Source organism: Salvia hispanica, chromosome 1 (genome assembly GCF_023119035.1).
Source record: "Salvia hispanica cultivar TCC Black 2014 chromosome 1, UniMelb_Shisp_WGS_1.0, whole genome shotgun sequence".
In the NCBI taxonomy this organism is placed as follows: Eukaryota; Viridiplantae; Streptophyta; class Magnoliopsida; order Lamiales; family Lamiaceae; genus Salvia; species Salvia hispanica.
In genome coordinates this window covers 36,815,069-36,828,274 of record NC_062965.1, presented here as the reverse complement: position 1 = coordinate 36,828,274, position 13,206 = coordinate 36,815,069, and the positions used below count along the sequence as shown (strand labels likewise).

Below are 13,206 nucleotides of genomic sequence, written 5' to 3'. Positions count from 1 at the left end.
ACACGAGTTTTAAGAAATGTAATGAAAAGTTAGTTGAAAAAGTTAGTGGAATGTGCGTCATACTTTTATATATTAGTTTTATAATAAAATGTGAGTATGAATGAGTTAGTGGAATATAGCGTCAACTACCTAAAATGGTAAAAAGTGAAATGTGACAAACTTTGTGGGACGAACGGAAATAGAAAAATAGGACAAACTTTCAGGGACGGAGAGAGTATTATTTATCACCAAAATCCCAAATTAATAGGTGAAAAAGCTTCACAACGATTGGATTAGTGAATGGGTGGATGAAATTTGTGGTGGAGTGGTGAAATTAAATGTATTTTGTGAAGAATTTGAGAGGGAGAGCTAGGGTTCCGCCGGGTGAGAGCCATTTTTACGGGCCATATGGAATTTTTCAATGTCATCATACCAGAGGAAAAATTCAAAATACATACTTTTTCTTGACATTTCTATAGCATCAAACAAGCCCTACGAAAAGCTCAGATTGATAAATTTTCTTGGCATTTCTACATGCTTATGGAGTTGAGTATTTTTAGAATAATATCATTTTTATCCAATATTTATAATTTAATAAAGTTAGGTAATATTGTTTACACTTTTAGTTTATACTCTTAATCTAATTTTGACTTCTCATTTCATTAACTTGTTCACTAACCTCTCATTCTTTTTCTCAAAATCTGCCCGCAATTGCGCATTTTGCCTCACTAACTCAGCGCGTCATGCCGAATTTTGCCTTTCCAACTCTGCGAGCGACACCTTGTTTTGATTTACCAACTCCGCGCGCGATGCCTCATTTTGCTTCTCCATCTCCTCGTGCACCTCGATAGTGACTTGCTCTCGCATTGCTTGTTACGTGCTAACGCCAAATGCGCCCTAGAGAACAAACTGCTAGCATTAGGAAATAGATGCTTGTTGCCTGTCCGGCTCCGGAAATTTGCTTTCTCTTGTTTAACTTCCCAAACAGCTCAAAGTAAATGACATCAATATCTGGATCTACTATCCTATAGGCCCATAATTCATCAAGTTCTATTTAATATCAAGGCAAAACAAGATTACAGTATGTTCACACTCCCACCCTACAAGAACACCATTCTTCACCATAAGAAATACTATCACTTTTATGCTAGGAATGCGTATTCATGCTGGGATTCATCCCGTCTTTATAAGCCAGAAACTTACTGAAGTATCATCTATGAATTTGATCAAACAACCATCACCATAAGTTTCTAAATAGAGGGACTCAAAAACAAACAATTACAAGGTTCAAAATAAATATGCTTTTCCAATCCACATTGAAAATATCCTTTGATCTATATAAACAAACACAATCTCATAAAACTAATTATCGTATCACATGCTGGGATGCAAGTTAACAGTTGTGTTTAGTTATTCCTATCAATTTCTTCAGTAGCAATGAGAGAGAGTCCTCTTCTAACTTCAATTTAAGCAAAATCAAGCAGAGTTAAAACCCAAAAATTTGTATCCCTCTTTTGGCAACACATTTAAGTTCTGACTTTTCTTAACTTCAACATATTCCATATAGTAGCATTAGATTATAGCATCATAACCTTACCAACAATCCTACAAGTCTAATACTTCCAAAGTCATATTCTTGTTCACAAATCAGTTTATATATCTGATTGTAAATTTTGGGACAACCTCTTACAATCTCACGAGTAGATGCTATGGTACAACCAAATGCAAAATCAACATAAAATCAAGTACGTTCAGAGTTGCATGTCAAGAATCACAACCAACACCAAAGTCCCAGCTTATCACCAAATATCATATTTGTATATATTAATATATATACCGGGTTGTGATAAAATGCAAACTTATATAATATACAAACTCAAAACTCCTCAACACAGCTTCAACACAGTTTCAATACAATATCAACACAGTGTAAAATTTCAAGATTTTAATGTCAACACAGTATCAACACAATATCAACACAGCTTCAATCATTGACTACCGTTGAAATTCTGTAGACATTTTCTTGTTGATGTTTTTCAATGGTCCAGATCATGGTTTTGATTTTGTACAGTATTTAGAGTTTTCATTTGATCACACCCCTATATATACCACCACTATGGGTTCACTCCTTAATCACAGACCTTTTTTTTCACAACACCGAGAGTTAAGAGAGTTATAGAGAAAAGTTGATTGAGCAAATACAATATCAACAGATGGTAAACCCCCTTCACCAGTGCCTTGGTTTTTTAAAAACTGCTTACTTACAATCAACCATAGAAGCATAGTATAGATGCAAGGCAATTTCCATTTTCTTCATTTAAAATTCCAAATGCAAGATCAAGAAATGCTTCATATCTCCTTTGATATTTGATATTAGTAAATATTCCAGCAGTTGTCACTCAAAAAATAATTGTAGACAAATAAATTAGTATGCAAATTAATATGAATATGAAACTATCATTGTTTCTATGACGCGCTCCGAACACAACACCCTACCCCAACCTGTACTTGTGCTCGCAAATTAGATAACACATTTACTTCCTCTAAACAATTGTCGGTGGAGAATGATTAATTTGCCTTTTTACACTAAGTAAAAATTTCGAGCACACACAACTGCTCGCAAATGGAAGGAAATTTGACTAGTGGGTAATGTTGCTAGCACCATTTGCTCGCACTTTACTAGCACATAGCAGTGCTTGCAATACCACTCAATAATTCGAAATATGGTCGTTGTTTCTATTTATGCTCGCAAATATTTGATCGCAATCAGCCAATTTTTTGTAATGTACATTTAAAGGGCGTTGGTTATTTTCAGTTAATGGGCCTAAGTAACATCAGACAATATTCAACTATTCACATACTAAAACCAGAAGGGGAAAGGCAGATAGAAAGCCTTAAAATAACAAAAGACAACAAAAAAGCCACACAAATTGTAATATGTAATGAATCTAGGCATCAAGTTCAAACCAAAGTCTTAAAATCTCTTCTCATATATATACTCCCATAAAATAAAAAACACTTACATTTGAGCATGAGATTTTTGCAAGATAATTGGTGAGAATAAAAAATCTATACAAATCAACATTGAAGCACAATAAATTTAAAATAAATCATATTATATAATGTTTAAATATTAAATCATGGAGTAGAAAGATAAAAATTTATCACAATAAAGAATTAAACACAATGGATTGGTTACTCATCATTTTTAAAACCTCTTTATTCACTGAATTAACTTTAAAATTAAAATCAACCTCATAATTATAAACTAAAACATTCAATTCTTCACAATTCGTCACTCTTCAACAGAACTTATAGGTAAAATAACTTGTCATCTTTAAAGCCGTCTGCCTCACCTAAAATTACAATAAAATAAGGAACAAAATCAATTTGCAATACACAAAATCAATAATCAATATGTATAGCTACTTTCGCCTAACAATTTGTATAGTTTTCAATAAAATTAAAGATAAATTAAATTATGCATTAAATTTGCCAAAAAATAATCCTTACATATGACTCAACCTACTCATAGATATGTATAAAAAAAATTAGCCAATTATAATTTCAACATAAATTTTTTAACATGGATCAACTATATAGTAATATAGATGGACTAAAAATCTAATCATTCCTATTGAAAATAAATTATAATTATTAAAAACAAAAAGAAAGAAAATGTTGGTAACATCAATCTAAAAAAGAAAACATAGTAATGGATTGACAACCGTAAGTAGGTATGTGTGGAAACCCAGCCCTTAAATAACATATTTATAGGCTAAAATATTATGCATGTATTGATCCGAGCATCACTGAGACAAGCTGCGCCTCTGCTCTCCGGTGACTCACATGGTGTGGAGTATGTCGTCGGAGACGGTGGATCAACATCTCCTATGCTAAAGCTCATTTTATCGTTCATTTTCGAGTCAAAACGTTAATTCATCTAACACATGGATACAGGAAACATGATCACACAGAAATCATAATTCATAAAAACACAAATGTGATACAGATCATGTTTGAGAAAGCAATTTTTGGTATCACAGTACACAATATTCTACGCTGGAAATGCATCAATAAGAAAAACTAATTATTGATTTAAATATAGAATCGTAACAATTTAAAGAAATTAATAATAGTAATAGAGAAATGAATCTGTGGAGGGAAGGGGCATCGTGATAGTGAGGGTTGAGGATCGCCGGTGCAAACGAAAGAGAAACTGAAAAATTAAAAATGAAATCGCATATTTTACGCCACGTAACTCCACTTTCTATATTACTCTGCATTTTTAAAACCTCCCACTCACCGCTTGATTGTTTCACCATATACCAAAATAACCTTCCTTTATTTGGTAATTAATGCATGGCTGGTTTATTGATGAAATGTAATGGAAGGCAGTTAATAGTATAGGAAGAGTCACAATCAGGCGATTAATATTAAAAAAAAGTAGTTTTATTTAAATAATAATATCTACTTTAAAAAAGGATATTTTCTTAAATACCTTCAAAACTCTATTTTTATATATTGTAAAACAATTTGTACCATTGGAGTGAGCTGTGCAGCCACTGCGTCGAAGAAAGAAGCCTCCCTAGCATTCTTGGCGAAAGTCACACATCCACTCGACCTAAGGCCGGAGAATTCAGCCACCTCGAGCTTCTATAGACATCCATAGAACAACCAAAGTAGAGCACATGAAACTGCAGTCGATTCACGATGAGAGATGCAAGAAAAAGGAAGGAAACTCACCTTAGAAAAGCATTGAGCAGGAAAAGAGTGACCGGTTTTCGATGTAAGTTATATTTACTAACCTCCCACTCACTTGCTATGAAAAACGTGGGAAACCAACTCATGATCATTTAGCGGTGTATATTTATTTGAATTAATTTCTGAATTTTATATTAATTGCATTTACATCCCTCAGCATAAAATGATTATTCAAAACCTCCCAAAACTCCTATTTTATATATTGTATTAGATATGGAGTAAATATTTTGAGTTATTTAAAATATTTAGATTTTGGTAAAGGTACGATGTGGGCTTATATATACAGAGTTGTGATCAATGTCGAACCCTTCTTAAGGACTGAACTATAGGCCAAATTAAGGCCCTTCATTTTTTTAATCTTGTGGTTAGGATTAATTTGCAATTAACTTAATATTTTATTCAATAAAAACTTGCTGACGGGTATTTTAGGAAATCAATTCTCAACATACATAACATGATTCTCTTTGTCTCAATCTCTTTGAATTTTCACACAATCTTCTTCAATTCTCTCGCAATTCACGATCTGCTCTGCGTCGATCTTCTTCAATCTTCCATCCACGATATGCATCCACGATCTGCGTCGATCTTCTTCATTCCATGTCCAATTCAATTTCGCAATATTCACGTTCAATTCACGTTGCAGCTAGTGTTTCATTCTTTTCGGGCTCATCAGAAGCTGCTGGAGGTGCTGGAGTGGGGCCGGCGGCGGCGGCGCGCTTGACAAATTGGGTGGCGCTGAGCCTTAATTCACGAGTTCTGCTTCAATTTCTCAATATTCTGATTCTCATGGCGAATATCGACACATTGGGATCTACTTCAACAAATACTGTTGTAACAGTCCGCCATTCTAGGGTATAATAAATACGGCGACTGCTACTTAGACGAACTTAAAGGCAACAAGAACGTAGACTAAGGTTTCATTTAAAGAGATTTGACCAAGTGTTTAATGAACTATCAAGGCAAGAAGTCCACGGCTTAATCACGAAAATCAAGATTTAATAGATAACATAGGCTGAGCTCAAAAGTCAAGGGTTTGTTGTAAATCCAACAAAACACAATATTTCACAATATTCCAATTCAAGAAATAAGTTCAAATCAACCAAAGATAAATAGTTTCAAAAATTCAACGGAAGCAATCCAAGAGAAAGCGAAACCATGTATGAAGACACAACTACACTCAAAGTTCCAAACAACCATTTTATTCGCTTCAACTGTCTTAACACCACCGACCGCCCGTCGTCGCTCAACCTGCACATAGGGAAAACACATGCAGGGCTGAGTATTTTAAACATACCCAGTGGACTCATGCCAAAACATTTTATAGTTATGCCACCCTTGCCATAGGGAACTCGAGGTTTAGCATTTATTTAGAGAATAGCATCGAGTATCACAAAAATATTTCATGGACTGGCCAGTCAAACAATACCTTCCATTTTCTCATCAATCAACAATATCATGGTGCGACGAAGTGTGGCCACACTTTCGCCCACGAGACCGGCCGACTAGCAAGGACGGCTCCCGATCTCCCGTGTACACTAGCCTGATAGGGTTTGCGGCCCTACTCAAACCCGAATTCGTTTATATAGCCCTATAGCCTAATGGAGCGCACTCGCAAACTAGGCATCAGGCACACACAATATCCAAAATAATCATAGGCATGGCATAACAGTTTAATCCACCCTTATTGCTCCACTATCATAATTTGCAACATAAGAGAGAGTTAAGAATAAAGCCCACCTCGATTCCTAGATTTCAAGCACGTTCTTCTTCTTGTTATCACACCGAGAACGCGAGCTGTCACCTTTAATTTATGTATATCACAAATAAGTCTCCATCATTGATCAAAATCATGCATGTTCCCAACGTTTCCCTTTTTCCCATCGTTTAGTTTTAATATCATCATCCAAAATCAAAGTACGATTATCATATCGTTTTTATTCGCACAACAACTCCAGATTTATCATCAAATCGTGTCACGCATGAGTGTTTTCCACACACAACACACGCACACACACACAACACATGTGCATGCATACCGAGGCGTGCACACACACACGGTCACACACACACACACATGCATCCCAAATTCATCGATTGTTTTCCCCTTCACTCAATCTAAATGCATGTGGACTCAAGAACACCGATTGATCGGTAGAGGAAGAAAAGATCAAATAAAAATACCTTTTCGATAGAATGAACGGTAGAAACAAAGTAGTAGCCTTGATTCTTCAATAAATTCTTGAATTTCAACTTCAATTCCTCACACAAGATGAAGAAATAATGGAGAAAGTAGAAGAAAATTTTGAGAGAGAGAGTGGGAGAGAGATCGACGAGAGCGAGGGAGAGATGGGGCGGTTTTTGTGATGCTAGGGTTTTGATTCTCCCTCTTATATTTATAGAGTGCAAGATATAACCCAATAATTAAATAAATAAAGATTTGGAGGAGATTTGGTGGTTGTAGTGGCGTTAAAAAGGTTGAGAGAATAGGGGATTTCGAAATTTAGGCCTTTTAATTGGCCTATGATTTAATTTGAATATTCCACGGAGTAGAATAAAATATCACGGAGCAAAATAAAATAATAATTCTCCCCAATTAAAAGGAAATATGCGTGATTTTCATTCCTCCCACAAGTAATTTAATTAAAATCCTAATTTAAATAGGATATGGCAACATCTTCTTAGATATGGCAAGATATGCTAGGATATTTTAATTTATTTATGGAAGAGAATAAATAAGGGATCAAATAATATAACAATAAAATCCCTTCTCCCATAAAATTAGGAGATTTCGAAAATCTCCATAGTATGATAGGGGTTTCAAAAATTTCATGGAATAAATAGGAATATTCGGACTTTGGATTTAATTCGTATAATTATCCCAATCAATAATTAAATCCAAGAAAAATAGGATTTCTTTCCAATAAATAGGAGGGGTCGAAAATTCCACTTAATTAAATAATGCTCCTATTAAATTCTCACTCATCCCTTAGGAAAATAATTCACCACAATATTATTTCCCCCGCATCAAAATATTCACATATTCGCATCACCAAATCCACCATTCAATTTTTTTACCGCCACGTCACATTTTCAACGACTTTGACCATTCCACGGCCACGTCATATTTTCCATAATATTGACTATTCCATAGCCACGTCATATATTCAACAAGTTTGACTATTCAACTCAAACACAACTCCATATCGCAATTAGGTCACAAAGAATATTGCAATAAATCACTCATCATTTAATCCACATATATCATAGCATTAAAAGCATTTAATGCAAAAAATTTCACGTCTCAAAAATTAGAGTTCGAAAAAGTGGGATGTTACAACTGTAGTTGAAGACGAATTAGGATCTACATCAACAGGATCTACATCGATCAATGATGGATCAATTATGAATGATCTTAGAAATCCAGGAGGCTCTTTTTTGATATAGATTCAAATTCAGATTCAGAGCCAAAATCAGATAATACCGCATTTGAAGGTTCATGACTTTTTCTAATTGAGTTGTTATCTTCGATTTTTTTTCATGTTTGTAGGGTAAACAGATTAATAATGAAGTAAATGGTCGGAAAAATGAGCTGAAAACTACGTTGGAACATTTATCCATGAGCTTAAAACAAATGAAGTAAAACAGATTTTTTTAGTTTTAATCCTAAAACTCTAAACTCATGCAACACAGTAAATAGATAGTTCATATTTAGACTTTGTTACTTTATCATAATATTTTATTACTGAATACATTCTAGTTAACTATCACTTTTTACCTTCAGCAGAGAACTTTGTTACTTCATCCTCAATTACAGATAGTTCACTTGGAATACTATGGTACTTCATCAAATACACAATTAACTTCATTAAATAGCTTAGATTTCACTTTTTATCTTCTGGTACTTCATTAAAGACACAACTAACTTCATTATATCAATTTACTACTTCATCAAAAAGAATATGTAGTTTATTTTAATGTGCAAACAACACATCAGTTAAACATGTTACTTCATTATAATGTTTTATTACTTCATTTTAAGATTCATTTACTTCATTATAATATTTTATTACTTCATTTTAGTAATAAAACCTACTTTTCAAACAGATCATTTATATTACTTCATTATCATATCTTATTACTTCATCTTATCAATTTACTACTTCATTAAAAATAATATGTACTTCATTTTAGTCTGGAAACAACACAGCAGTTAAGTTTAATCCTAAAACCCTAAACCCATTCATAAGAAACACAGTATCAATATAACTAGTAAAACTGAAATTTTGTTCTTGTTGAATGAATATGTTTTGTTTTTTTAAATTTTCCACTAACAGTAGTTTGTATGTTTATAACAATGTCATACTTACCTGATTGTCCATCCTTGTTGAAGCCTTATATTGGACAGATTTTTCTTAAACTTGATGATGCTATTGAGTTCTATAATAAGTATGCACGACATGTTAGGTTTGACACTCGTAAACATGGATCAAAAAATAAATTGGATCTTGTTACATGGTTGTATGTTGCGTGTAGTAGAGAAGGTCAAAGGAAAATGAAAAATGCAAGGCCATGAATCAAAACGTAGACGTTCTTCTAGGAAGTGTTTTTCCAAGGCTAAAATTTCCTTTAAGTTTTGTAAAGGAATTGGTTATGTTGTCAATCAATTTGATGAAAGACATAATCATGATATGGTGGAGTTATGCCATAAGCGATTCATGAGGCTGAATCGCAACATTGACTTATTGCATCAGAAATTTATACTAGATTGTGCAAGTGCATACATAGGCCATATATTGTCTTTTAAGTTGCTGAATGAGGTTCTTGGTGGGCTGGATCATGTTGGTTGCACGGTCGTAGAAATTCAAAACTATAGGCGCGACTTGAGAGCAGATACTAGTGGGGCAGATGCACAAATGGTACTTAATGAGATGAACCGGAAGAAAGAGAATTGTCCAGCATTCACGTATGATTTTGAGGTGAACTCTAAGGATAGGATCACTCGTCTTTTCTGGTGTGATCCCATTGCTAAGAAGAATTTCCATCTCTACGGTGATATTGTATCGTTTGATACAACCTATTCAACTAATAGGTACGAACAGTATATTGTTTATAATGAAATGATTATTGATGTGATCAACTTGCATATGCATGAAACGTTTACTGACTTAGTGCAATAACTCAACGGAATGTACTAGTAATAGTCAATAATGAATTAATAGTCCACTGGAATGATGTGAATGTAGAAGCATTTAGAAGTCTTAGTGGTGGGATGTAGTAAAACTCTAACCGTATGAAATATATACTTTACAGAATGAACTAATTATAACTGTTTTTTTGATGAATGGATGTAATACAGGTAATGCATGATATTTGCATCATTCACTAGAAAAGACAACCATGGGAGACCTGTAGCATTTGGTGGAAGCTTATTATCTAAGGAAAATGTTGATTCCTTCTCATGGTTGTTTGAATGTTTTGTCAAATGCATGGGTTCTGCACCAAAATTGATCATTACTGATCAGGATTTGGGAATGAAGGTTTTTTTGGAAAGAGTCCTTGTTGATACAAGCCATCGATGGTGCATGTAGCACATCATGTTTAAGGTTTTGGAAAAGTTACCAAAGAATCTACTTGGCAATGAAGACCTGAAAAAGGAGTTAAACAATTGTGTGTGGTCTGAGTTGATAGAGCCTGAAGAATTTGATGAAGCACGGAATAAAGTAATGGAAAAATATGGGCTTAAGGACCATGAGTGGTTTTCCTCGATGTTTGCCTCACGAAAATTTTGGGTATGTATCCTTCTTTGGAAATATATTTTCTATATGATGAAGTATTTCTATCCTTATTCTGAAGCATATTAGATAACTAATGAACTACATGTGCCTGCATACTTTAGGGATTTAACAATGAGTTCACTAATAAAGACCACATCAATATCTGAATCTCAGAACATATACTTCAAGAGGTACTCCAAGGCTCGTTAGATCTTGTTGAATTTCTTATGAATTACAACAATGCATTGGATGGCCAAACGAGCAACAACAATAGGCTTGAATACTTGGATTTTAACACGATTCCAACTTTGAAAACAAATTCAGCCCTCGAGAGGCATGCGTCGACAATCTATAGTGATAGTGGTTTTACTCCCTCCGTCCCATGTTACTTGCACTTTTACTTTTCGGAACGTCACAAACTCCTTATATTATTTATAGTTTAAATTAGAATTAATGCATTTTATTAATATGTTAGTTTAAGTTAAGAGGTCATTTATTAAGTGACGTCTCATTACACTTAAAATTCTAATTTATTTACACAAAAAAATCAATCTCAAATTTACGGCCTAAAATGCAAAAGTGCGAGTAGCATGGGACGGAGGGAGTATTAGAAATCATACATGTCTCTTTCATATGTTACAAGAATCCAGTAATATGATTCTTTCTCATCTTTACTGAGCTTGTTTGTAATCTTAACTGGTCTGTCAGGGAATGGAGATCGCAATGCATGAGAAACAGTTTTCTCTATTCTAATACGTACATCCATTCGACCCTTCAAAGTTTTGATCTATTGTTTGCAATAAATAAATCACTTGTAACACATTATATATTAACCACAAGACAAACTTCAGATTATATATTATTAGATTCTTAATTTGCACATGATTACCTTGTTAGCATTGTAAACAATGATCTCAATCCCCACTGGCTTACCAACTAGAAGACTACTATCCATGAAATCATCATCAATGTCTATATCTTTGTAAGCATCCATAACTGACTGTATTTTCGCAGAGACATTAACATTCTATTCACCAAAATATAGATATAAGTTTTTCCATGATGTAGTGTATCATATTAATAATGAAGTAATCCGGTAGCAATCACATTAATAATGAATTATTATATAATTAGATAGTTCATTCAATGATATATTACTTCATCGCAACTAAATATTACTTCATCCAGAATAAATTTATACCTTTGCTCCATCATCTTTTGGCTCATTATCTATATGCGATCTCATATTTGCTCCATGACGAATTACACAGGGCGTATTAAAATCCTGGTAGTGGCAATATGTCCATTCAAAAAATGATTTATTTTAAGGACAATTTACTTAATCATATAGGAGTTATACTTCTAGCTATTGTAATATTACCTCTGCCACTAGATTAGCTTCTAAGTTTCCCCTAAGTCCAGCATCAACATTGAAGTTTGATGATGGAATAACGTCTGCCATTGGTATATTAATATCCTGCAGTAGTATTATATAATCAGATAGTTCATTCAGTAAGATGTTTACTTCATCACAACTAAGTATTACTTCATCCAGAATGAATAATTATGCGTAGCATGCCGGGTTTGACAATTGTAATCATGGATTGAAAAAGAAAAGGAATCATGTCACATGGTTGTATGTTGTGTATTGTTGTAAGACGAAGAATTTTGTTCGTGTAATTTAGATATATACCTTTGCTCCATCATCCGTATGCGATCTTATATTTGTTCCACGTTGAACTACACACGGCGTATTAAAATCCTGGTAGTGGCAATACGTCCATTCAAAAAATGATTCATTTCAAGGACAATTTACTTCATCATATTGGAGGCATACTTCTATTGTAATATTACCTCTGCCACTAATTAACTTTTAAGTTTTCCCTAAGTCCAGCATCAACACTGAAGATTGATGGTGGAAAATCCTGCAAGTAGTATTATATAATCACATAGTTCATTCAGTGAGATGTTTACTTCATCACAACTAAATTTTACTTCATCCATAATTAATAAGAGGCAAGAACAGCTTCTTACCTTGTCCAAATCTTGGACAGGCATGAATTGTTCAGCCTCAAAGATGTAGTTTCTGGGATCTATGTCCCTTGTTGGTGTAGTATCAACCTACATATAATAAACAGAAATACAAACAAAACCCAATGAACAAATAATCTTCATTTTAAAACCCCAAAATAGAGAAAGTCGGTTAGTTACAAAAACCATATAATGCAACAAAAAAGTTTAGTTCATCCCAAATACATGCCATAATAATGTGTTTTATAAATTACATCCCAATAACACAAAACTCCAAGCACAACATCACGACGCAACCCATCATCAACTTACGTTTCTTTCATGAAACTCTAATCATATATCAAATGATATCCCTTCTGTTAGCTATTTCTGTCTTTGTTCAACCACCCTCATTACTTTTTCTGCAGCATCAAGAAACTCTGGATTGTCTAGGTCATCTTCTTCCATTGCTTGAGACATGCACTAGACATCATTGACATCTTCTTCTGGCTCCATCTCTTGCAACCCAATCATCTTCATTGAGCATTTGGCTGCAACTTTAGAGCACCCATCATTCTTTAGATCATCTGCACCAACTTCCAACTCCTTCACGAGTTCCCCGAGTACATCAGCAGCCTTTCCCATAAGTGTGACAACGGTACTTCTACGTCGCGCTGTC

At 34.0% G+C, this 13,206-nt stretch overlaps 1 protein-coding gene and 1 long non-coding RNA gene across 2 annotated transcripts; one reads left to right on the top strand and one right to left on the bottom strand.

Annotated features, from left to right (window-relative positions):
* Positions 1-3,669: 3,669 nt before the first annotated feature.
* Positions 3,670-4,803, bottom strand: LOC125207381. The gene is made up of 3 exons (XR_007173955.1): positions 4,726-4,803; positions 4,522-4,635; positions 3,670-3,922 (listed from the first exon to the last, which is right to left on the bottom strand). It is a non-coding gene; the product is annotated as an uncharacterized LOC125207381 (long non-coding RNA).
* Positions 4,804-9,302: 4,499 nt separating this feature from the next.
* LOC125195552 (protein FAR1-RELATED SEQUENCE 5-like) lies at positions 9,303-10,684 on the top strand. Its single transcript, XM_048093694.1, has 4 exons — positions 9,303-9,832; positions 10,130-10,280; positions 10,332-10,532; positions 10,640-10,684. The coding sequence occupies exons 1-4, from the start codon at positions 9,303-9,305 to the stop codon at positions 10,682-10,684; spliced, it is 927 nt and encodes a 308-aa protein (XP_047949651.1).
* Positions 10,685-13,206: the final 2,522 nt, after the last annotated feature.